Source organism: Anabas testudineus, chromosome 9, assembly GCF_900324465.2.
Source record: "Anabas testudineus chromosome 9, fAnaTes1.2, whole genome shotgun sequence".
Taxonomy (NCBI): Eukaryota; Metazoa; Chordata; class Actinopteri; order Anabantiformes; family Anabantidae; genus Anabas; species Anabas testudineus.
Genome location: NC_046618.1, coordinates 22,867,620 through 22,890,364, shown reverse-complemented (window position 1 = coordinate 22,890,364; position 22,745 = coordinate 22,867,620). Strand labels below are relative to the sequence as shown.

Genomic DNA, 22,745 nt, shown 5'->3' with positions numbered 1-22,745 from the left:
TACTAGTCCTCCTCCCCTCTCTTCCTGTCATGAGTTTATACAAGGCCAACCAACAGAAGATATCTCACTATTGACTGTCTTCTCTAATTCTCCACTGGTATGTCTTGTTGTCACTTGCTGTCTCTGTCTCTTTAGAAAGTATCATTTGATTGATATTTGACAGCAGTAGTGTTCTTGTTACATATTTACTGTAGCCAGCCATTTCAGCCTTATTATTTCCTAAACTCCTTAAACACTCCTCAAAACGCTCTTACCCGAGATTAAACCCACATCTTATACCCATAAAAAAGAGACGGCAATGATGAAAAGAAGTAAAATATGTCACATTTGTTGTTGGGCCAGTGTTTCTCCTAGAATAAATCCTTTTAATTTGGCTGAGCCGAGTTTTCCTTGGCTCTGCTGGATATCTTTCCATTTTTATGTGTCATTATCCTCAGTATTGACTGAGCCAACATGTACTCATCCAGCCTGCTAAAATTATGACAGCAGTCCCAGATGAATGATGGGAAATAGTGATGTGGATTAACTAAAAAGAAAAATAGCTGTTGTGTGATGAGATGCAAGTAACCTACAGACTGTGTAGGTTGGATGTACAGTATTGTAGTCTGCTGTAACTTATATACCACCTAGAAAAAGTGACCTGATTCTTACTGTAGGTGTAATGACAAAGCTGTAGCTCTTAGGCTGGAATGATGCTTCTGTGAATATACAACACATTAAGAGTTTTTTGTGAGCCTATACAGAGGAGGTTGTTATGAGTACCATCAGTCTCTAAGAAGAGTCAGCACACACACAAACACACTTTTCAAACTCATTATGTGGGACTGTACATCAAACAAGTTGAGAGGCTGAGCCAACATTTGTCTGAAAGTTTTTCTTCTAGAGTTACATGCATAGATATATTTTACCATAATACTGCTACAAAAAAATTTCTTGCAGTGCATAACGGTACATCTTTCTTTTTCAGGGCACTTGGTCATATTGTCGCTGCCCACACTTTTAGCGTATGTGGTAAATCCAGACTGTTTCATGTTCGTGTCATGGTTATAGTGGTTTTACAGTAGTCCTAGAAAGTTTCCAAGATTTGGTGTAATAAAAGCTAAAATTATTAATCCTCATTTATCAAAATACTCATCCGATATAACCTAGACATCTCTAACCTTCTTATCATGTTTCCCATGACATAGTCAACACCAGTGTTTTTATTAGCCTACTCAAAAATTGATGCGTCCTACTCACAAAGTCTTAAGATAAACCAGCTTCATTTATGAATTAAAGTACTTGCACCTGAGTTAGACTAGCAGGATAAACTACATGTGACTAATTAACTTTCTGAAAGCCAATTTTCTGAAAGGTATACTGTTATCTGAAGTTAGAATCTTTTATTTATACCAGAAATGTAAACTGAATATTAACAATATTTTTATTGTTTACTCTGATTTGAAGAAGTAACATTAGTCACTGTGTGGGAGAGATTAACTCTGCTGCCAGCCTGCTGCTGCTCATTCTCTCTCTTTTCTCTCTCTATTTCTTTGCCGATATAAAGATAATTCACTTAGGAGTCAGTGATGAGGAAATATCAAGATTTGAGCTCTGAAAAGCCAAGTGAAAGATTTCTACAACACTCATGCTTAAAGCTGCTGGAGTTCTTTTTTATTTAATTTTTTTGCTTAATAACTGTGTCAGAGACATTATTTAACAACATATAGGGCTTAAAATAGAAATGTACATCTGATAACAGGAATGCATTGACATAGAAACAAGACATGCAAACAGTGAAATCCATACATGGGATCATATTTTCTTCTTCGTCTTCTTCTGAGACTTTTTATGTTCATCCTTGAGATTTTTGTAAGCAATGTCCCAGAGACGCCTGGAGAGAATTTTGCTGCATCTGGCACAAACATTCACTTGGACGCATGCATAAATGCAATGAATTGATTAATGACTGATTAATTCATTAAATGCTGAAGAACCATATGAATTTGATAAGAAAAATATTCTACTAGATGGCTGATCATGTACAGTAAATCCTTTTAGCATTTGCCAGTTTGGACTGGGTTCACATTTTTAACAACCTGGGAGCATTGTCATTTCTGTGTGATGCTTTGGTTTGTTCTTTGCCTTTAAATCATAGAAAATCATAACAGAAAATGAGGCAGAAAGCAATTAAATGTGCTCAAGTCTAGTTTTAGTTTAACTTACAAGCTCCTTATAAATCTGTGTAATTTATTTGTAGTATTAGAGGCAGAAACATTCATGTGACCCTGAGCTGAGACTTGATAAAAGAAGTCAGCATTTGATCTTATGGAGGCCTTGTTAAATATTCACAGTGGTTAACATTGTAAATGATCCACTGCATTTACCTTTCATCTATCCTGCATATATTTACTTAATTATAATTATTTTGTAGAAGAAAATTAATGGTTTATAAAATTTCCAGCTTCAGCTTTTAATGTTTTCTTTCTACGTATTTGTGTTTGTTTTTTTTTTTTTTGTTTGTTTGTTTTTTTTACTAAATGTGCAAAAGGTGGGCGTGCAAAGTAGTTTTATACTGAATTGGGAAGTATTTGTCGATGCGTCCTTGAAAGGGTTTGATGTTTCATTGCCCTTTGTTTTTTCTTATGTAAGACACAGGCACAGAGATAATTACAGTTCAGTTGAATATGATGCACTGCTCTTCGTGCCTTAACGCTGTAATTATTGTTAGCCTCATCACTAAAGCTGGGGGTCCATGTAAACATAACTGTTGTTACTGACCACCTTTTTGCTCATCGATATTCTCTCCTGTAAGTTACTTCATACTCCTCCTGTGCGTGGTTTTACAGTAGAAATCTATATAAATAAGACATCTATTCATGTGTCAGTCTTTGAGTAACACAGGGGAGCTGAAGTTGGAATAAAATGGAGGAAGACTACTTTCTTATCCTACTTCTACTTCTAAAACAAGAGCATAGCTTTTTTCAGTTTTTGGAGACTTAAACAAAAGTGAAGTGAAGAAAGTAGGGCTTGTTTAATAACTGCATCTGTAAATCCATTCTTTGTTGGGGCAACATGTCTAGACAGGATGAAGTCAGCGGCGCAGGACCACACAGCTTCTCTCTGCAGCACTGTCTTTTCAAATGCCTACAACTTCAAATAAAGATGATGTCCCACTTTTGTTCGTTTTGCTTTCTGAACTACTGCTGCACTCAGACTCGATCCCTAAGAGAAACTGCTTAGAGAAACAAGTTTCATTCTCTTTTCAACTACACAAAGTCACAAGGTAGCACCTAATTCAAAGACATTAGGTTTCCTGTTTCTGTTGAATGACTCTTGTTAAACACTTTTCTTGTCTTTATCTACTGTAGGTGATGGTAAAAAAAGCACCATATAGGATAATGTCTGGTATAAATGTGTCCCACAGGAGAATAAAATGATCTGCTCTGTGTGGCATACATTTATAAATCTATCATATCTTTTTATGCGCTTCAGAAATGGTAACTACATCACAAAGAGGGGCTTTAAGAAACCCAAATCAATACCATTTTAGTTTTATATTCAGTTTTACCATGCACATTGAATAGTCCCTGATGCCTGAGTTATCTTATCTCTGCTGTGGAGCCATTTAGTGCCTGGAGCTGTGTTGGCAGTAGGAATACTGATGCATGTCTTGTTATAAAGTGATGTGGTATGAGAGACAGAAAGGAAGTTCTTTGTTTTCATGTTCTTCGTTTGCTCTGTTGATATTGGCCCTGTTTCACAAGCAGTGTGACTCACCTATGCAGATACCATGTTTAGTAGATTAAAGTTTGAGGAAAAGCTCCTCCGGAGGCAGAAAGAATCTCACTGGCTGATTTAAATGTCATCTCCTCAGAAATGTGCAAGGAGATAAGAATAGGCAAATTAATTAGGCTATTAAAAGGCTATTACATGTACAAAAATGATGACTTACTGTATGTAAACTAAAAAGGCTTTCTAAGCAAAACCCTGACGCCACTGAAAAAAACACTCTCATCCCATCATTAGTAATCAACATTTTTCATGTAGCAGTTCACTTCTGTTGATTAAAATTGTCCCTTTTTAAGACTTGAGATTTAATGTAAACAGATTTGTTCCCCCAACATCCCAAGACAGATTGTGCTGGTGTAAGCAGAGTATGATCTTTTTAAAACTTTTAAAGTTAAATACAAGTGCCAAGATATGTTGCCAGACTATGGAAACTGTGTTAAATATAACGTATCTGTGTTTATAGGGCCAAACGGTATTAATAAATCACCTAAAAAGTAGAAATGAAAGTATTGTATTTCCTTACTGTATTTAGTTTATTTGTTTGTCTCAGTAGTAGATACTTAGTTGGAATTTCAGGTTGATTCAGTTGCAGTTCTTTCGTTATTTTATGCTTTTATTCTTATTCTTAGTTTTTTATTTCATTGGGTGTGCTTCAAAGACATTTTCAAAATGGTTAATAAAACACTTATAAAAGTTTATTACAAGTGTAATTAAATATTCTTCTAATTTTAAGACAAAAAGTGCAAAAATCACGTCTGTGGTTTTCTAAATAAATCTATATACCACTTTTCTCACTTGTTTTAATCCTATATAAAGAAATAAAGGGCTTTCATGGTCTCAGCATGTCTTTTCTTTCTAATACCCCCATGGGATTTGTGTCTTTATCTGTTCTTCTCACCTGGCCATCATACAACTTTGCACCTGCAGAGCTCTGTTGTTCTGCGATGGCTATCTAGATACAGACGGATAACTTCAGAGTGCCCACTGCTGTGCCAGCCAGACACAAACCAGATACCATCAGATAAAACACCACCGAGGTGTTCTTGATTGTTCTGCTAATCTTGGCTCCTTTTGGGCGACCCTGCTGTGCTTGGTTCTGTGGGTATATATGGGTCTGTGGGTAGATGGAGGTGAAGAATGGTGATCATGACGTTTCAGCTACAAGATTAAAATCTAAGTTTGAGAGTTAAGAGGCATGGGGGTGAGATTGACATCAAGAAAGGATACCAGAAAGACATTGTGGGTTGTGTTTTGTCTTTTGCAGTATTACTTTACAGTCAGCGTTTCATTTGTGCATTTTAACACTCAGCTCCAGTTACAAGCTATTCTTTTGTGTAAATCCTCATTCGTAATTGATTTTATTACCTGTTTGTATTGGCTTTGACGATGAAGTTTAAATTTTAACACTTAAATATTAATCGAAAGGTTTTTCTAATGATGGCTAATGAGGTTTTATAAGTATATGCATAAAGATTCATTAACTCCCTGCCTTTCTCTCAGCCTTCATTTTATGACTTTACATCTTGTGAAAAATATTAGTGATAAAGATTTTACAGATTTCTACTAAAGAAACACCAAGTTGATGTGTGGATTAAAATGAAAATGGGTAATATTAGATTTAAAATAAAGTAATGCGGTTTTAGCATTAGCTTGATTTAGCAGGGTTCTGTTGTAGGAAGGACATTCCCAAAGACAAATCTCCTACTTTTGTGAGCACTTCATGTCAGTAAAGGAGCACAATAAAGTGTCTGTTGGAGTGTTAACAAGCATGATACATGGTGGTTGTTGTTGTCTGTACACAGTTTAATGATATATGAGATATATTTATTTCCTTCCTGTGTTTTTTCCAGAGTGCACTTCAGACTGTCAGCGCTGCACCGCAGACCTCCAGACAGGCGTTGGCAGTATTTGTCTGTGGTGTAAAGTGCAGAAGTCCTGGCTACTAGGAGATCACTGCATCTCTCACTGTCCTCAGAGCCACTACGCATGGCACGGAGCCTGCATCAGTAAGGACTTCTATTCTCCTGCCTTCATGCACATACATTACAAGGTCGAAGGTCAGGCAGTCAGTAGCTGCCATGAATGTAAAATGTGTATGAAAAATCCCATCCAAACCTAATGTTTTATTCATTATTCAAAGATCTTTAAAACTGTAGTCATTTGTTGACCTGGTAGAAGTTTTCTTGCCCCCTTATATCTTCTGCTGACCTGACGACAACAGCAAGCAGAAGAAAAATTCACTGTAAATATTAAGAGACATATTTTGCTTTATAATAAGTTCAGATGGATATTCTCAGATGTTTGTTCTATATATTTTGCAGTGGAATTGATTTCAGGGCAAATGGTCACAGCCAAAGTACTTGAGAAAACAGCCTGCTGTTATACTCATTCTGTTATCATCACCAAGAGTAAACCTAATGCTCAGATCTTTTCCCAGCTCACTGTTGATGTTTTCTCAGTGAGTAATGAGTAAAGAGTTGCTCTCCACTTACTGTATAGTGATAGTACAGAAGGCTCTGAGGCTAGAAAAAAGCCAGTTATAACAGTTTATTTTTCATTTAACATTGATTTAAGATTATTCAGCTAATAATCTAGTAAAGGGTCTGCAGTTACATAGCAGTTTATTACTTTATTGGTTTTTCAAAGAGCTTTACATTGCTTCTTATTCACACACACACACACACACACACACACACACACACACACACACACAGAGTTTTGCCCAAGGACACTTTGACATACAGTATGTTGGGAGGAGCTGAACCTTCTTCTTCATCACCATGATCTTCCTCATCACCATGCTCAGTTTCATGATTTTCCTCCTTATTATTATTATCATCATCATCTTTGGGGGAAATTTAATTCAGAATTATTATTAAATAAAAAAACACAGTAACAGTAAAATAAGTGAACTAGTCTGATCTTTGTTCTTCTCATCATCCTGCTCACTAACACAATCATCGTTATTCTCATCTTCACCCCTTACCAACAATCCCCATCCTCATAATTTTATCACCATTATCCTATTAATCATCTGCTGATCACTGCTATGCTTACATTCATCATTAGTATTCTCTTTGTCATTATCTGTCTCATCACCATGCTTCTCTTCATCATCCCAAGCATCATCCACATCAGCACCCATCTAATCGTCAAAATCAATTTAGTCTCATTCTCATCATTTGCATCCTCGTTATCACAGTCATCATCGTCATTGTTACCCTCATCTTCCTCATCCAGCAGTTCAGCAGCAGTAGCTGCCGCCACACTGGGCTGCTGTAAATCTGCACACGGATTTAAATTCAGAGTGTGTGAACAGGAAGCTTCAGGCTATAAGTGCAAAACCTCAGGAGTCTCATTTAGCTGAGCTCTAGGCGTGCGCAGACACACACATGCACACATACGAATACACATAAAGAAGCAAAACAGGAGAGATGAGATGGATTAAAGGCCAGAAACGAACAAATAAACAGACACCTACATACAGACAGCAAAAATATATTTTCATGTTAAAACTACCAAAAGTACATTTTTTGGTGCATCTAAGTAAGATCACAGTTCTCCTGGTGTTGCCTCAGGTGTATGATGAATTTTGCACAGTAGAGTTAAATCTTTAAGTTTCTAAATTTGAGCAATTTTTGTTGCTGATTATTGTGCAAGCCTGGATATAAGATGCATGTAATAGTGAGGAGGAGAGCAATCTGAGAATGAGTAGACCCTTCATTAGCAATGCTTATAAATATGTATTTTTAAACTCAAGAATGTGGTGTTAATCAGAATTTTGTATCTTTTTAATCAACGTTTTTTTGTTATCTAAACTTTTTAAACAGTATATTTTTGTTGTACTGCTGGTGTACTGCCAAATTGCTGTTTCACAGTCTTCTGTATTTCAGTATCCAGCTCATCTTGGTTCTTGGTTTATGAACATTTTTTACTTTATCAAAATATCTAATATTAATGTATTCAGTATATATAGTGTTTATATTCAACACTTCATAATGATGCTGAATTATTGTATTTTATCCTGCATATCCTGTGTTTTATCCAATTTCCCCATATAAATTGTTTGTTTGATGTTTTTGAAAGTTAAGAAAATGTTACTTTTCACCCAGGATGTCATCCTTTATGTGAGACTTGCAGTGGAGCCGGACCTCTCTCCTGTACCTCCTGCCCCAACAACAGTGTCCTGTTGCCCTCGGGTCTCTGTGCACCCAAATGCCCAATAGGTTACTATGACAATGGTCACGGGATTTGTCAGGGTAAGTGAGGCACCACCACTGCGTCTTAGTTGAGCGATAACGTTCAACACATTTAACTTATCATATACCTCATGTATGTTCTATTCTCGTCTCAGAAATGCCTGGGGGGAATTTTTAACAATCTTATTTTCTGTTTGGGCTTATGCATAAACTATTATAAAAATAGGAGTCTGAAAAAAAACATGCATGTAAACTACAACTTCACTGGTTGGTGGAGGCATTAAACCGCAGCACAGTAATTCTAGTTATTTATTGTAATTTGATAATGACTATTAGCAGGTATTTGGTGATTTATGGTGTTATCGCATTCTCATACTAAACTGCAAAACTCTGATTTCACATTTATCCTGACCTCCATGTTGACCTTTTTGTTTTCGGCAGCTTGTGACAGCCAGTGCCTGACGTGCGACATGGCAGGAGTTTGTACATCCTGCCGCGACCCGGCTAAGGTGCTGCTGTTTGGAGAATGCCAGTATGACAGCTGCGCCCATCAGTACTACCTCAACACCACAACACGCGCCTGCAGAGGTACAGTACAGTCCCCTTACAACCCAGCACACGCTGCAATTGCGAGGGGAGTGTGAGGGGAAACACTGGATTAATAATGAGGATATGTGGCCCGCCCTTTATTATATTCATAAATTACTCTACATCCATATTGCATATAGTGCAGTGTGCTACACTGAGTTTACGGGCGCCATCAATCACGTAATAAACTGCGGGTACTGATATGTAAATCCTAAACATTGGTGCGTTTTTTAGCTCAGTTTTACATCTTTCGGTGCACAGAGGAGTTGATAAATGAGCTTCAGCGCCTGCATGTCCTCTTTTCATTCAGCAAACAATAACTCTGCTCATATATTTAATTACCCACTAAGCCATCCAGGCCACATCCGTTAGTCTGACTCCATTTTATTGCCAACTCACAAACAAGATGTTTGAAAATGTATTTAGCCTCTATTTTCTTCCTCCATTTGTGCTTATCTTAAACTAGATAGGGTTTAACCTCAGAATGTAAAGAGTAGTGTGACATAGCACAGATACCTACTTTAATTCACAGAAAGCCATTTCATTTTAAGCTCACTTTCCACAAGCATCATGTCATAGACTTCCACTTTATCAGCAGTTTGGTTCTATGTAATACGATTTCTCCAGGTATCTCCAAAGGCCCCCGAAGTGAACTGACCACTTCCTATTTCTGTTATGGGATTAGCAACTAAGCTAACTGCTAGCGGCTAAATACACAGTTTGATTTCCTGTGAGACAACTAGCAATGCCTCCCTCCTTGACTGGTGGTTTTAACCATGCAGCTTGGGATGCTGTGTTTATCCTCCCAGCTAGCCACAGCTGTTACCTGGATAATCCCCCCGAACCCTGCATGAACCGTCAGCATTAGAAAGCAGCGTTTCTAACTGCTCTCTGAAAACTAGAAGGGCTTTGAGGAGCCTCTGGGAGCTTTGTGTTCGCAGCCACAGGGGAACTTCAAAGTTTCCTGAGAGATCTCTTACAAACCCATCAGCACTTCAGTTTATGAATGATCTTATTCTAGAGAGAAAACACCATTTACATCTTGGCTCCTATCGGATCCTTAAAAGAAGAACTTTGTGAAAACCTCCACTGTTTTACTTTCTATTCTACCACTGTCATGTAAGAATGTCAGAGGGTAAGAAGATAAATTCTCCTGTCTCTCTATTGTATGTTTGTCATATATGTATATTGTGTAATTACACACTGCTTTAACATCTCTGTAATTACTGAGAATGTCATCTCTTTTTTGTAAAATAACATTTAAGCTGCAATAAGAGTTTAGTCGCCCTAAATGTGTTTAGTTTTCTTTCCAATTTTGATGGAGCACAGTACAAACACAACAGATAGGTAGGTGATAAGAGAGAATGCATTTGGAATATATCCCCTGCTGAAGAATAGTTTATTAATCACTTTTCCCTGTCTCCCTCCCTCACTGTCTACTTTGCTCTCACATTTTTGTCTCTCCTTTAAAATCTCAAAACTCAATTCTAATCACAATGCTCTCTCTTCCCACACACACATACAAAACGTCTTGCCTACCCACCATACTGTAGAGTGTGACTGGAGCTGTAACGCCTGTAAAGGCCCTCTGCGGACAGACTGCCTGCAGTGCATGGAGGGATACGTGTTGCAGGATGGTGTGTGCACCCAGAGTTGCTCCCCTGGCTCCTATCAGGATGGAGACAGATGCCTTGGTCAGTCCACCAAACAACACCCACATAGTGCACTGCTGTTATAACTCTAGATATTTATACTTCAACTTGACTGTTTTAGAATTTTCAAATACGCAGGATTTTCTACAATGTATTACTTATTAGAATTATTAATCAACAGCATCTCCGTGTTAAATGCTCTCAGTATGTTTCTGTGTCTCAGGATGTGATGAACACTGCCTGGAGTGTCAAGGTCCTGGACAGTGCCAGCGATGCCAGCCTCCCTATTACACCCTACACGGTCAATGTGTTCTTGAATGTGGCAGAAACTACTTCCTGGACACCTCATCCCAAGCATGCAAACGTAGGCGTTTATGCTTAGTTTTAATCATTGATATTTAATAAGTCATGAGGTGTGATTTCACAGGCATGATTTTTCTACAAATGAATGATAGTATAAAAAATACATTTTGTAATTTAGCAGGTAACAAAGACAAGACAATAATAGAAATATGTACAAGCTTTCAAAACATCTAAACTAACCTACATCTTCTTTAGCTTGTTCATCTGACTGCGTGCTATGTGATGGGGTTGGACGTTGCCGAGCTTGTCGTGACCACACGTACCTCATGGAGGGATACTGCACCCCTGATTGTGGACATGGGTACTATGCTGACCGGAAGACCAGGACCTGTCATGGTAATAACATGTTATGTTTTAAGTGAGAAACAGTCAGTGACCCGAAGCAAACAATTACCAATACCTGCCAATACTAGCTTATCAGCTTTTATTTAGGCTATAAGTTAGAAACATAATTTTAAGCACCACAATGATGGGGGCATTTTTATTATATGCAAATTAAGTTAAGACAGATGCATAAATAATGAAAATGCCCCCAAGACGTCACATAAACACAAATCCACATAGGGGATTGCTAGGCAACAAGCTTGTTGGCCAAAACATACTGTAGAGTGGATTAGCTAAAAGAAAACCCCCAGAGCCTGAGTGTTTGAATTAGTCAAGTTTAAGCTATTAAATATTAATGTCCATACAAAGCTAGAGCTTGTAGTCTTATTAATGTAACATCAATAAATATACAGTTTTTGCTATTACACTAAATTATGTAGGACAAGTCACCTAATGCTAAGACTTGCTTAGTGTCAATAATTGAACCAGCTAAAGCTGTTTGTTTTGATTACTGGCTGCAGCTCACACTGCATACAAATATCCTGTTTTGTTTTCTAACTCATGAGAGGGTGTTTTTGTACTGACAAATTTAGCCTAATGGAAACCTTTCTTTTATGACGGAATTGCACAGGTTAATACTACACTAAGCTCTGATAGTCACTGTTCTCTCAAGTCTGACAGACTAATTAATGGCTTGTCAATCACATAAAAGGCAGCAGCCATGGGAGAGCTGTATTCGACATCTGTCACTCTAATAATTTGCAGGTTTTTCATGTTTGACCACTGGACTGTTTCTGTAGTCTCCATTTGTTCTCAAAAACCTATTGTGCCAACCCAAAAGCTAGGTAGAAACATGCAACATACACAAGTTGTGTATAGGAGAGTGTGAGTCTTATTAACCTTCAGTCTATCTCCTCGAGGCTCATAAAATAACAGCTGTTTAAAAAGCAAAGAGCTCAACAGACACAGAACAACATTTTTTATATGATCATCAGCATTCATTTAATGTTTTGTTTCTGGCTACTTTCTTCCTCAAACTCTCCAGTTTGCACAGTGCTGCACCCATTACTGCACATGTCCCCCTTCACATTAAACTGGTAGGTCAGAGCAGAAAGTTATAAAAGATTTACATAAGAAAAATGCAATAACATTGACCATTATAGGGAGCCTTTGCAGTTGTAAAAGAGTAATTATACTTTTTTGGTTTTTCATTCTTTTTAGCTCTTAGTAATGTGGAAGAGCAAAGTGCTAACTGTCTGACATTTGGAGTTTCTTGTTAGTAAGGTACTAATTGGTTCTCCTGAATTACACTTAGAACAGCGTAGTCTGCAGAGTCAGGTCATTAGATGAGTCTTGTACTTTCTGTTTTTGGCTATAATGTTCAAACAGTGGCTGTTAACCTGCCTGCAGAGCCACCCTGGGCCTTTTTGGAGCACACTGTGGTTGTGAGATGATTTATAAAATGTGACAAAGCGTATTTCTAATAAAGAGATCTATTATCATCATGCTCCCTTTGTGATAAATGCTTTCTTCTTGTGAAATAATGAACATTTTCAGCCTCTAGGCTTCAGCTAATCCACGAGTTAATCAAGGGAAATTGCCTAGAATGAAATTGCTTTGTTGTTTTTTTGTTTTGTTTTTGTTTTTTGTTTTTGTTTGGTTTATTCCTTCTCTTTTTTGCCAGACTAGAAAAAAAAGTTGAGAAATTATACACTTACTCTCATTTGTGAGTTTAATTATATGGCTGAAAGTTTTAGATTTTAAAGTGCCTATTGGCATCATTAGAAGAGATATAATGAGATTACAGTGTGGCCTCTCAAAATGGCTGATCTTTAAAAAGTTCCCTAACAAAGTCAGGCCCAATTAAAGCCAACTTCTAAAATGCCATGGCAAGACCGAGATGTCTCGCTCGTATTTCACCAGGCATTTCTCCCACACACACACTGTTTTTATTTAATAACCTCCTCCTCTCTCTTCTCCACCCACTTACAGACTAATCCAGCTGTAATTTTATTCAGATAAAGCTAAAGGTTTTAAAGTATTAAAATGTATTAATTAGAGTTATTAGAGACTTTATGTTGTTCACCGTGTTATAAAAGTGTTTTTTTGTTTTCTTTTAATTTCGCTGCACATGATTACAAATTAAATACAAATTAATTATAGAAAGTGTTTTCTTTTATTGTGTGAGAAAAGATTATAGATCTTTCAGAAAATATATTTTATGTCCTCATATATTTATTGTTTTACTTTAGTAAAATAACCAAAATAATTACACATCATGTCCCAAATTTTAGTTTAGTACAACTTTTTTGAAAAAAAAAAAAGCGACTACACTGTAATTTAGTCGCTGGTAGTTTTTTTCGTATCAGTTTTGTTTGTTGTGAGGTTATAACACTCTAGTATTTATAACATCATTTGCTTTACTCTTGTTTATGACTTTTTGTATCTGCTATTTTCTCCTGGACTTTGTCTATTTTTGATCATTGAACCAAATCATCTTTATTTTTGTCCTCTTTCCTCCTTTCAGTGAATACCCACCCCCCTGTTCTCCACGTCAATGGTTCCCTGCTGGTTCCAGTTGGTGGTTTTGCCCCGCTGCCCCCTACCCTGCTCCATGTTAAGGACCTTGACAGTCCTTCTGAGCGGCTGATCTTCCAACTAATTCAGGACCCAAGTAATGGACGGCTGGTTTTGTTCAAAGCACAGGAAGGAGAAGAGATGGAAGGGCAAGAGCAGTCAGGCCGAGAACTGACCAGGGACGACTCCTTCACCTGGGCAGAGCTGAAATCTGGCCGGGTCCGGTTCACACATAAAAAAGACAAAGCCAGGTTAGTGGATCTGTTTGGAAGGAGAAAGAAATCCACCCAGAACCACAAGATACTTTGTCAAAAAAAATCTGTGATCATATTTGGTGTTGAATGAAGTCAACCAACCAAAAACCTCAGTGGTAGACCACAGTTTTACACTCTATTCATAGTGATAAATGTTATCTAACAGGCAGAGAGATCCAATGAATAGGAAATAAACTGGAAAGACATCTTAGTAGTGTGGCTGTTGTTCTGGAAAGTCAGGAAATCACTAATTAAATGAACTTAAAACAGAATCAACCGCAGGAAATGCAACAGGTTCTCACAGTTTCTAGTAAGGGCTTATATCGCCAGCTTTCCTGCTGTTTGACATAGATTCTTTAAGTCAGTAGAATTTATTTTGCCTTCTTTCATTATCTTGTCAGTGCAGAGGTGTTTTACACATTTTCCAGGTTAGACTCAGTGCTTAAAATTAACCTGATTGTCAAATACATTTCTCTATCTGTTGCCAAAGTTATAGCTTTTCCACCTTGAGCAGCTCTATTAATATTGGACTATGTTAAGGTGACATTAAACACTTTGCCTCCCTCCTCTTCAGTCGTGAATATCCTGACATTTTATTTTCTGCTGCTGTTATTATGGTCTGAGCTGCTTATCTATCGCCTCTTTGATTTGTGCGTCCTGATTAGAAAGTTCATTTTCATTAAGCTACACATAAACCGTTTTAGTTGATGTGGGGAAAAATGCATGTTTTGCCTGTTCATTTCTGCCTTATTTGACCCCTGTCTGATTACCCATAGTGCACTCCAGGGCCAGGGATCAAAGAGATTGCTAATATGTATAGACAAACTGGATGCAGCCTCTTTAAAGCTCCACCACGAGCCAGATTTCCTCAGTGCAGCTGTTATGCTGTGTTTTTTTCCCTGCGACTGTGTGACTCTATGCCGTTTGTTCAGCCGATCAAAATAGACATATTTAGGACATTAATCAATTTCGACTCAGTTTTGACCCATTATATTAATGAAGTGTGTAAAATGTAAAATCTCAAATAAGATTAAATCTGCATATTACATCCATATTTTTCAAATTACGTAGAGTGGTGGATAATGAGTACAGAAAGAGTACCGCAAACAAAAATAAACAAACAGGTTGTGTACAAATGCACTTAAGAAAAAAGCCTTCGCTTAGCACACAACAAGCTGCTGTGGAAAGAGCAGAAAAAAGGATAGTAGTGAAATGTGGTGGGGAATAAATGATAAAGGCATTTCATATACTACTACCTCTGAACATGACACATGCCAAGACACAGATTGTATTGCACTGTATATCTGGAGGGTAATATTTTACCATTAGGAAGTGTTTATATACACACATCCACACAGCTCAAAGTTTTTCCACTTTCATCTCGAGGCTGCATTTTAAAATCCATTTTTCTTCTATATTGAATACAACAAATGTAATAGGCACATTTATAACCTGTACATAAAATGAGATTTAGTTACTATGTCACTTTCCCTTCAGAAATATCCCTTCATGTTACTTTTATAAGCTGCCCAATACATCTTTAATGGGCCGCAATTATTTAACCATAGCAAGTGCGATAAAGCTGGGGCAAATCTCACTTTTGTTGCCAGCACATGTAGTTGAAAATTTGTTTTATCATTTGAGAAGCACTGGAAGTATGTGCCATGAAGGAAAGTTTAAAGAAATACATGTGGACTAATTGTGGGCAGAGATACTGCCTTGCTCAAGAGCACAGGCAATGAAAAGGAATGAAAAGAAGGCATTTAATGCCTATTGGCTGGTTAGGAGATCTCAGAAAACAAACAACTAACTGAATCTAATTGCAATGACCACAATGAAGACATTCAGGAAAACAATTTCCCTCTGGGATTAATAAAGTTTTTTGAATCTTGAATCTTGAGTTAATGATTTATTTTTGCCAGATGTTGAAAAAATGAAACAAGATAATCTTAACACCATTACTCAAGTCTGTCATCAGTTTTACTGTTTTTCCCTTGATGTTTTGATGTTGGTGAGGAACATAATATAATATAAATAACATGTTGCTTCATAGCCTCCCATCTGGATTTGGTGACTGTGATGGTTGTAGCAAGTGATTTACATCGTTTTCATAATCAAACCATTCACTGAGCCTTTGTGTCATGTAAAGAAATGTCTGCATTCATTATGGTTTTATCTCTTACTTATTGCATCAAATAAAAGCTGAAATTCTTCACTGTAATTATCATTTTTGAAAAAATTAAGCTCAGTGTCTTCAGTGCACAGCAAAACAAATAAATTAGCCTCGTCGTTTCAATACTTTCAGAGGTGACTGCATGAATGTGAAGATATTTTATATATATATATATGTATATATATATATATATATATATATATATATATATATATATATATGTATATTTTAAATATATAAATTATGTATTTATGTGACATTTTATATATATTTTTTAACATTAGATATTTTTATATATATGGTATATATTTTATTCACTGTGATGTAGTTTAAAAAAACACAATCTATGGGTGGATTATGTTCCAATGAAACTTTTTTTTCCCTTCACATTTCAGAGTTTGTGTGTGGTTAGGGTTAGGATAGAAAACTACTCTAGTTATTGTTGGAGGAAAAGCATGGTTAATTAGTAAATTAGACAGCATCTAATGTATAGTCACTTTTACATTATTTGTTATATTAAACCAAGCCACAGTCTTTCCCTAAACTCAACCAAGTGATGTGACTTTCTAAACAACCATAAAAAGATATCATAGCTATAGTAAGAAACAAATACATATTAAACTGTAAATATAACTATAATATTAACTAACATTTTTGTGAAAAAGAAAAACATTGTCTGCTAACTTTTTCTGAAATGTTCAATGTTAACTTATTTGCAAATTTCATCAGTATATCCACTTAATAATAGTTTAACATTTATGACAACCTTATCTTTCTCAAAGGAAGCATCAAGTTTTAAGGGAAAACCATTCTTATTTTGAAAGGTGTATTTTCAGATTTCTCATTTGTTTACAGATTTATTTTAGTCTTTTAAAATGAACAAAAGTTAAGTTTAGAGTTTTAAAAATGCTACCGTATTAAATAATAATTAAAAAAACAGCTATGGTTCAGTTTGTAACTATATTTTCCCTACTGTCATCACTAAATCAACAAGCTGCTTAGTCATTTTAATCTTCAGCCTCAGTTGGCAGAGTCCCAGCCCCAGCCCCAGAGAGTTGTGGGTAATAAGATTATGCTGAAGCGGCACAGTGATAGATATTGGTGATGAGTGTATGAGCAGGTGTGCTGTTGCATGTATTGCTACTGTCCTCCACAGCCCTAGACAGCACAAAGGTGATTAGGTCTAATCACTACACTCTATGTTGGCCTCACAGGCCTCATTTTCCCTGAAACCCCAGGGCTAACTAAAGGCTGTTAAACTGCTCATATTCAATCAAAGAGGGCACAGGAAAGTGAGAGAGAAGTAACTCTAACCTCTGTCTTCCTTTTTTCTGTTTGTAGGACTGGTAAGTTCACCTTGAGGGCTGCTGATCCCCAGCTGTTTTCTCAACCAGAAACGGTGCAAGTTCAAGCTGTGTCAATGCAGGTAATGTACAAAAACATACACTTTCTTTTGACTGTAAACTGTTGCATCATAGTTGATGGTGGAAGCGAACACTTAGTCTGCCTTGGTCTGCACTTTGAGGTTAAATATTAAGTTGATACTTGTGTCCTTGTGGTAAAAGGTTTGTCCAATAAGAACAAGTGAAAAATTAACTGCAATGGTAAACAGTGAAGAAAATGAATAACATTTGATTCTTTTGTTTTTAATAACCTTGTCCTTTAGACGTGCAGACTGCAAGGGCATTGATTCTTGTTTTTTACAATCATTCCCCTTTAGCTAGTACACTGCACAGCCAAAGTACACTTCAACAAAAAGTGGTAGAAGGAAAGAGATTCACTTTCAGAATTTCTCTTTCTGTGCTTTAATAATTTATACAATTTTAGCAGTAGGCTGAAAAGACTATGAATATTTGCCCATGGCCCTTAGACTAAGAAAAATCTCATTTCAGTTTTGCTCTCCACTTTCTTTTGGCTTATAGAGGATCTGTGATCACAGAAAGGCCATGGGCACATATTCACATCACGTTACTGTAAAATACATTCAAAGAGCACATATCTACTCAATAGGTGATGATTGGTGCCATATTTAGACAGCTAGTTACACACTTGGCTTGCAACCTATGATCACATTATGTAGCTAAATACAGTATGATAAATTAGAGGCTAAGTAAGGAATCAAAACAGGATGACAGACAGGTTATGTACCACCTGCCTATTTTTTTACGACAGTCAGCTGAGATTCTATACGTCCGCCAATAGCTGCATAACCGACAGCCCAAATTAAATTAGACATATGCAAAAACAATTAAAAATGTTATATGAGATACAGTTGCTTTATAATTGCTGTGGGTAGAAGGCACCTCACAGCTCTTGTTTTAGAGTGTAGCTGTTTTTCATTTTGCTGCATCATCCCAGCTGATCTGCATTCCTCCCCACTTTGAGAATGTCCCCATGGCGTGACGCCAGGGCTGTGATTGGCTGACATCAGCCTAACAGCGGGCTGTGATGGGTGTCGAGCTGACCTCTGATTTTGGCACAAAAAGTGAGAATAATGAGCAACAAGAGATAAAGGGCTCTCTCTTTGAGATTTGTTGATGTTTGGTTAGTGTGACAGCTGTGTAATTCTGCTCTGTTTGTGAGGTAGCAGAACAGAGACACTACATTTCTGATGAGACAGACGGTTGATAAAGAGCAGCAGAACTGAAAATGTGTGCAACAAATTTTAGTGATAATCCAATTACCTGGATGGAAAATGTCTCATTTGTCTTCTGTTAGAAAAAAATAAATCACCTAAATATGTCACTACGCAGCATTTCATATTTAAAGGCATATTTCCTGCAGGTTTTAGAATTAAACAAAATTAAAACTGATGAACTATCTGAAATAAAAAAGAGAAAAATGTATTGAGTCAATGCACATCTGAGGGGGCTCCTTAAGAAGACCAAATTAAACAGTTGTTTTGTTCCAGATCTTTGTCTGTGTTTAGTTAACATGGAAAACAGTAAGTTCTTTCTACATTCCTGTCATTATAAAACCTTCTTTATGGGCAATCATGATTGCTTTATTAAATATGACCGTAAATAAATTAGTGTTGCAGACACGGGGCAGATGCAGATGGTGATTGAAGCTACAGTATGAGGATGTGTTTTGGCACAAAATATTATTATTGGCACATTAAATGCAGCTGTTTTTCATATAAAGAATGCCTAAACTTAATTATTAAGATAACCAACCTAAAAAAAAAAAAAACCTTAGTTTTTCCAAGACAAGATATTGCTCTTGTCATTTCTTTGGATGGCTGTATCGCTATCATTTCAAACTCCATTCTAATGACGGACATTGCTGAAAACAAGCCTTTAGCTCACTATGATGTTATTTTTAAGCTCTTTACTACAAAGAAATGCAGCCACAAATATGTCACAAAGAAGAAGGCACGACCACAGTCTCATGTAATTGCTCGTTTAATACTACATCAAAGAGCATCACAAACATTGATGTAACTAGTGTTCTCATTGTTTACACTAGTGTTACAAAGAAAGATTCCCAGAAAGTCATCTCGCCTTTTCTTTGAAAACAGAGATATTTTCATTATTTGTACATTTGTATTACGAGAACCAGGCATGTTTCAGAAGATGTTAAGGTTTTTTAGCCTTGCTATGAAAGATGTGTGGACAGCAAGCACATTATCACAAGTACAAAAAACTTCATGTAGGGAGACAGGAAAAACCTCAGATACATCTAAGTTAATATGACCGCACACATACTGTGCAGCTTTTACCTGCCAGAGTGGACATGAACATTGTATTATACATTGGTCCTAAATATAACATACTAAGCTTGGTGACATGGAGAAAAAGAATGCTTATGCTTACAACGCCCTTGCTGTGTAACTAAAAGCTGGAAAAAAATGTTGATTGCAATCCACGTCAGATTCTGAGCAGCCAACATAGATTGTAATAGCCTCAGGAATGAGAGATGTGAGCTGCAGATCCCCTCTTCTTAAATGAGCAGCTGCTACCTGCTGATAGCATCCCTACCAAGGTGGTCTCACACATGCAAAACACATAGTAGTTTATGGAGCCTGCGTTTTGATGTTACAGTGCCAAACTTTACTTTGCTCAGGTAGTCTGTCTGTGGCAGCTCTGTGAAATACTCTTTCTATAGCTTTCAGTCTATACTTTCGTTGTCAATGAAGTTCAAAATGGTGTCTGTAAGTAAACCATGGTCGTTGAACTATATGAAAAAGATGCAGCAGCTTGTGTTGTGACAGCTAACAGCTGCATATGAAAGGCCCTTTTTAAACCCAGAGACTATCAGGCAGGTGTGGGGCTGACATTGACTTGAGCAACATTTTCACTCTGCACATCATGTGTCTGAATACGAACAAGCACAAACTCAGCAGGGAAAACAACAAAATAAAGAGCAAACTGGAAAAAAAAAACAGAGGAAGCAGCACAAAAAGCTTTTTCCATCTTGAAGTGCTGCAGAGTCCCAAGGGCCCCATAGGTGACGACAGCTCTCCCCAAATATCTGCCTCACCTCTCACTCACCCATGAAGTGTGGATAAAAGGTTAGCCCTCCTACCTGAGTGTGCCTATGTTTGTATTTGTTTTGTGTGCCTCAGGGGGAGATTTGCTAGTTTCCTTTAGTGAACTAGCATGTCTTCGCACGATTCAAAAGCAGCTCTCACCCACTTTCAGGCCCTACCAATGCAAAACCTTTTGTTTTTCTCCTACCGCTTGAAGCACTGACGACACAGGATTTAGGTGGTTGCCTGAGGGCCCAGTCGCCTGTCTCTTGAAGATTATTCCTAAAACTTTTTTCCACAAACTGCCGCCAACAGAACACAAAGGGCAGGGGACGGCGGATAACAAAATGCTCCTCCTGTTTCTGAGCTTTGTTCCAACTCTGTGTCCAGCTGTTTCAGCTAGAGGTCACTTTGGTGTAAAGACACACAAAGGGAAGGGGCATGTATGACTTTCTGCAAGTCATCGTTCTCTCAGTCGCCAACTTGTTTCATGCATCCTCCTTTGTTTAAGCTGCTGCTGTAAGAGAGCTGGAGCTCAGCCAGCAACAGACGAGGACAACAAATTGGACCTAAGCCCTGCGTCAGGCTGAGCGTCTTGGAGCACTGCACCTGACAAATGGTTTGATTTAGGGCAATAGCAGAGCAGCATCCCCCTTGGGACAGCCCATGGATCTCTACCTGTGCCTCCACTCCTGCCAAGCTGTGCTGCTAGAAATGTTTTGGTGTGGATTCATACTAAAAAAGTGCATCAGTGCTGTTTTTTAATATTTGGCCTTTAGCCTTTAACTTTTCTCTTGCTTTGTTGTTTTCTGTGGCAGATATTCAAATATTCACAGAGAATATGAAATGCACTGTTTCTATTCTCATGGGGATTTTTAACTGACTCATTGTAAAACTCTAGTCAGTGAAAAATCCTTAAAACTCAAACAAATTTGCCTGCACACTACCAATAGGAACCGTTTGAATAATGACTGGACATAGTTAACATGTATCTGTTTATATAACGTCCCAAACTGTACTGTATATTGGGACAAAGAATAAGAAACTCATCTACATATACCTTCAGATTTTGTAGTGATTCCCAATGGGCTTGGTACTAAAACTAGTAAATGCTAAATATCACTAAAAAGATTTTAATATCATGGAAAAAATAATTTAATCTGGAATTGCAGCATTTTCCAGGAATATGCACGTCTTATTCTTTTTTTTTTTTTTTTAAGAATAGAGGTACAAACACAGAGAAAGGCAGGTAGACAGTGAGATCCAGTTAAAGCCATACGATTGCTCACAACAGGAGGTCTCTCACTATCACCTGTTCACCTAAAATGACTTTGTGAGTGAGATTAAGCTTTTCTGTGTTCTCAGGTATGGCTGAGTGCAGCTTAATGAGGCCCCCTCCTTAACCTCCCCCTTACCTTCATCTTCTTCATCTCTCTCAGCAGCAGGAATCCACGACCCCCCACTCCTTGACCCCCTGGGAGAAAATTCATTATCTTACAATTTGGGAGTCTTTGGGAATAATTGCTATGTCTTCATGCTGTGCTCTCATCTATCCTTTTAAAAGTTAATGAAATTTTTAAAACTGAAACTTTGCTTTCAAAACAAGGTTGTAAGAATCTCTCTGTCTTTGTCGGATCTGTCGGATTATAATCAAAGCATATTTTTCTTCACAGCCTGTCTTTGTTTTTCTTTGAATCTTTTCCAGCCTCCAAAGGTTGTGAGTCTCAGTGTTTTACATGTGGAGGGCAGTGGCGCCTTGGCAACCATCACCAAGTCGGTCCTGCAGGTTGACGACCTCGACAACTCAGCCGATGTCCTGGTCATGGTCCTTGAACCTCCCCGCCATGGCCGGCTGACCCGTCTCCATAGTGACCGGGCCCTAAGCCGATTCAAGCTGGAGGAGCTGTCACGGGAACAGATCCAGTATATCCATGATGGCTCAGAGGGGATGGAGGACAGCGCAGTGCTGCAGGTCAATGATGGCCACAGCTACAGGAACATTCTGCTCCAAGTCCACATCAATCAAAAGGTAGGATGAACAGAGGAGGATGATGGGAGATTAATGCTTTGGGGCTCATGATTAATAGTTTCCCAAGTAAGCAGCTATAAAAGTATGCATTCATACACAGATCCTGACTCCAGCCTGCATTAATATTAAAATTAGTTGAGTTCATATGGTATGGCTGGTCGGTTGGTGGTTCGACTCCCATGTCCCTGGACAAGACACTGAACACTGAACCCTCAGTCCTGTGAATGCAGGTGCCTGTCTACAAGAATTTGTCCAAAAGGGATAAATAAAATATAGGCTCTAGTTATTATAAATTCACAAAGTTTGAATAAAAAAATCACAAATATACTTTTTAAATTAACAAA

At 37.5% G+C, this 22,745-nt stretch overlaps 1 protein-coding gene across 1 annotated transcript in view; it reads left to right on the top strand.

Moving 5' to 3' along the window:
* The window catches only part of fras1 (Fraser extracellular matrix complex subunit 1), a 196,203-nt gene that overhangs the window by 116,245 nt on the left and 57,213 nt on the right, over positions 1-22,745 (top strand). The window contains exons 20-28 of the mRNA XM_026342783.1: positions 5,622-5,777; positions 7,884-8,030; positions 8,412-8,558; positions 10,112-10,252; positions 10,434-10,574; positions 10,769-10,909; positions 13,425-13,725; positions 17,243-17,327; positions 22,078-22,401. Coding sequence (XP_026198568.1) covers positions 5,622-5,777; positions 7,884-8,030; positions 8,412-8,558; positions 10,112-10,252; positions 10,434-10,574; positions 10,769-10,909; positions 13,425-13,725; positions 17,243-17,327; positions 22,078-22,401 — 1,583 coding nt within the window. The remainder of the gene's footprint in view (positions 1-5,621; positions 5,778-7,883; positions 8,031-8,411; positions 8,559-10,111; positions 10,253-10,433; positions 10,575-10,768; positions 10,910-13,424; positions 13,726-17,242; positions 17,328-22,077; positions 22,402-22,745) is intronic.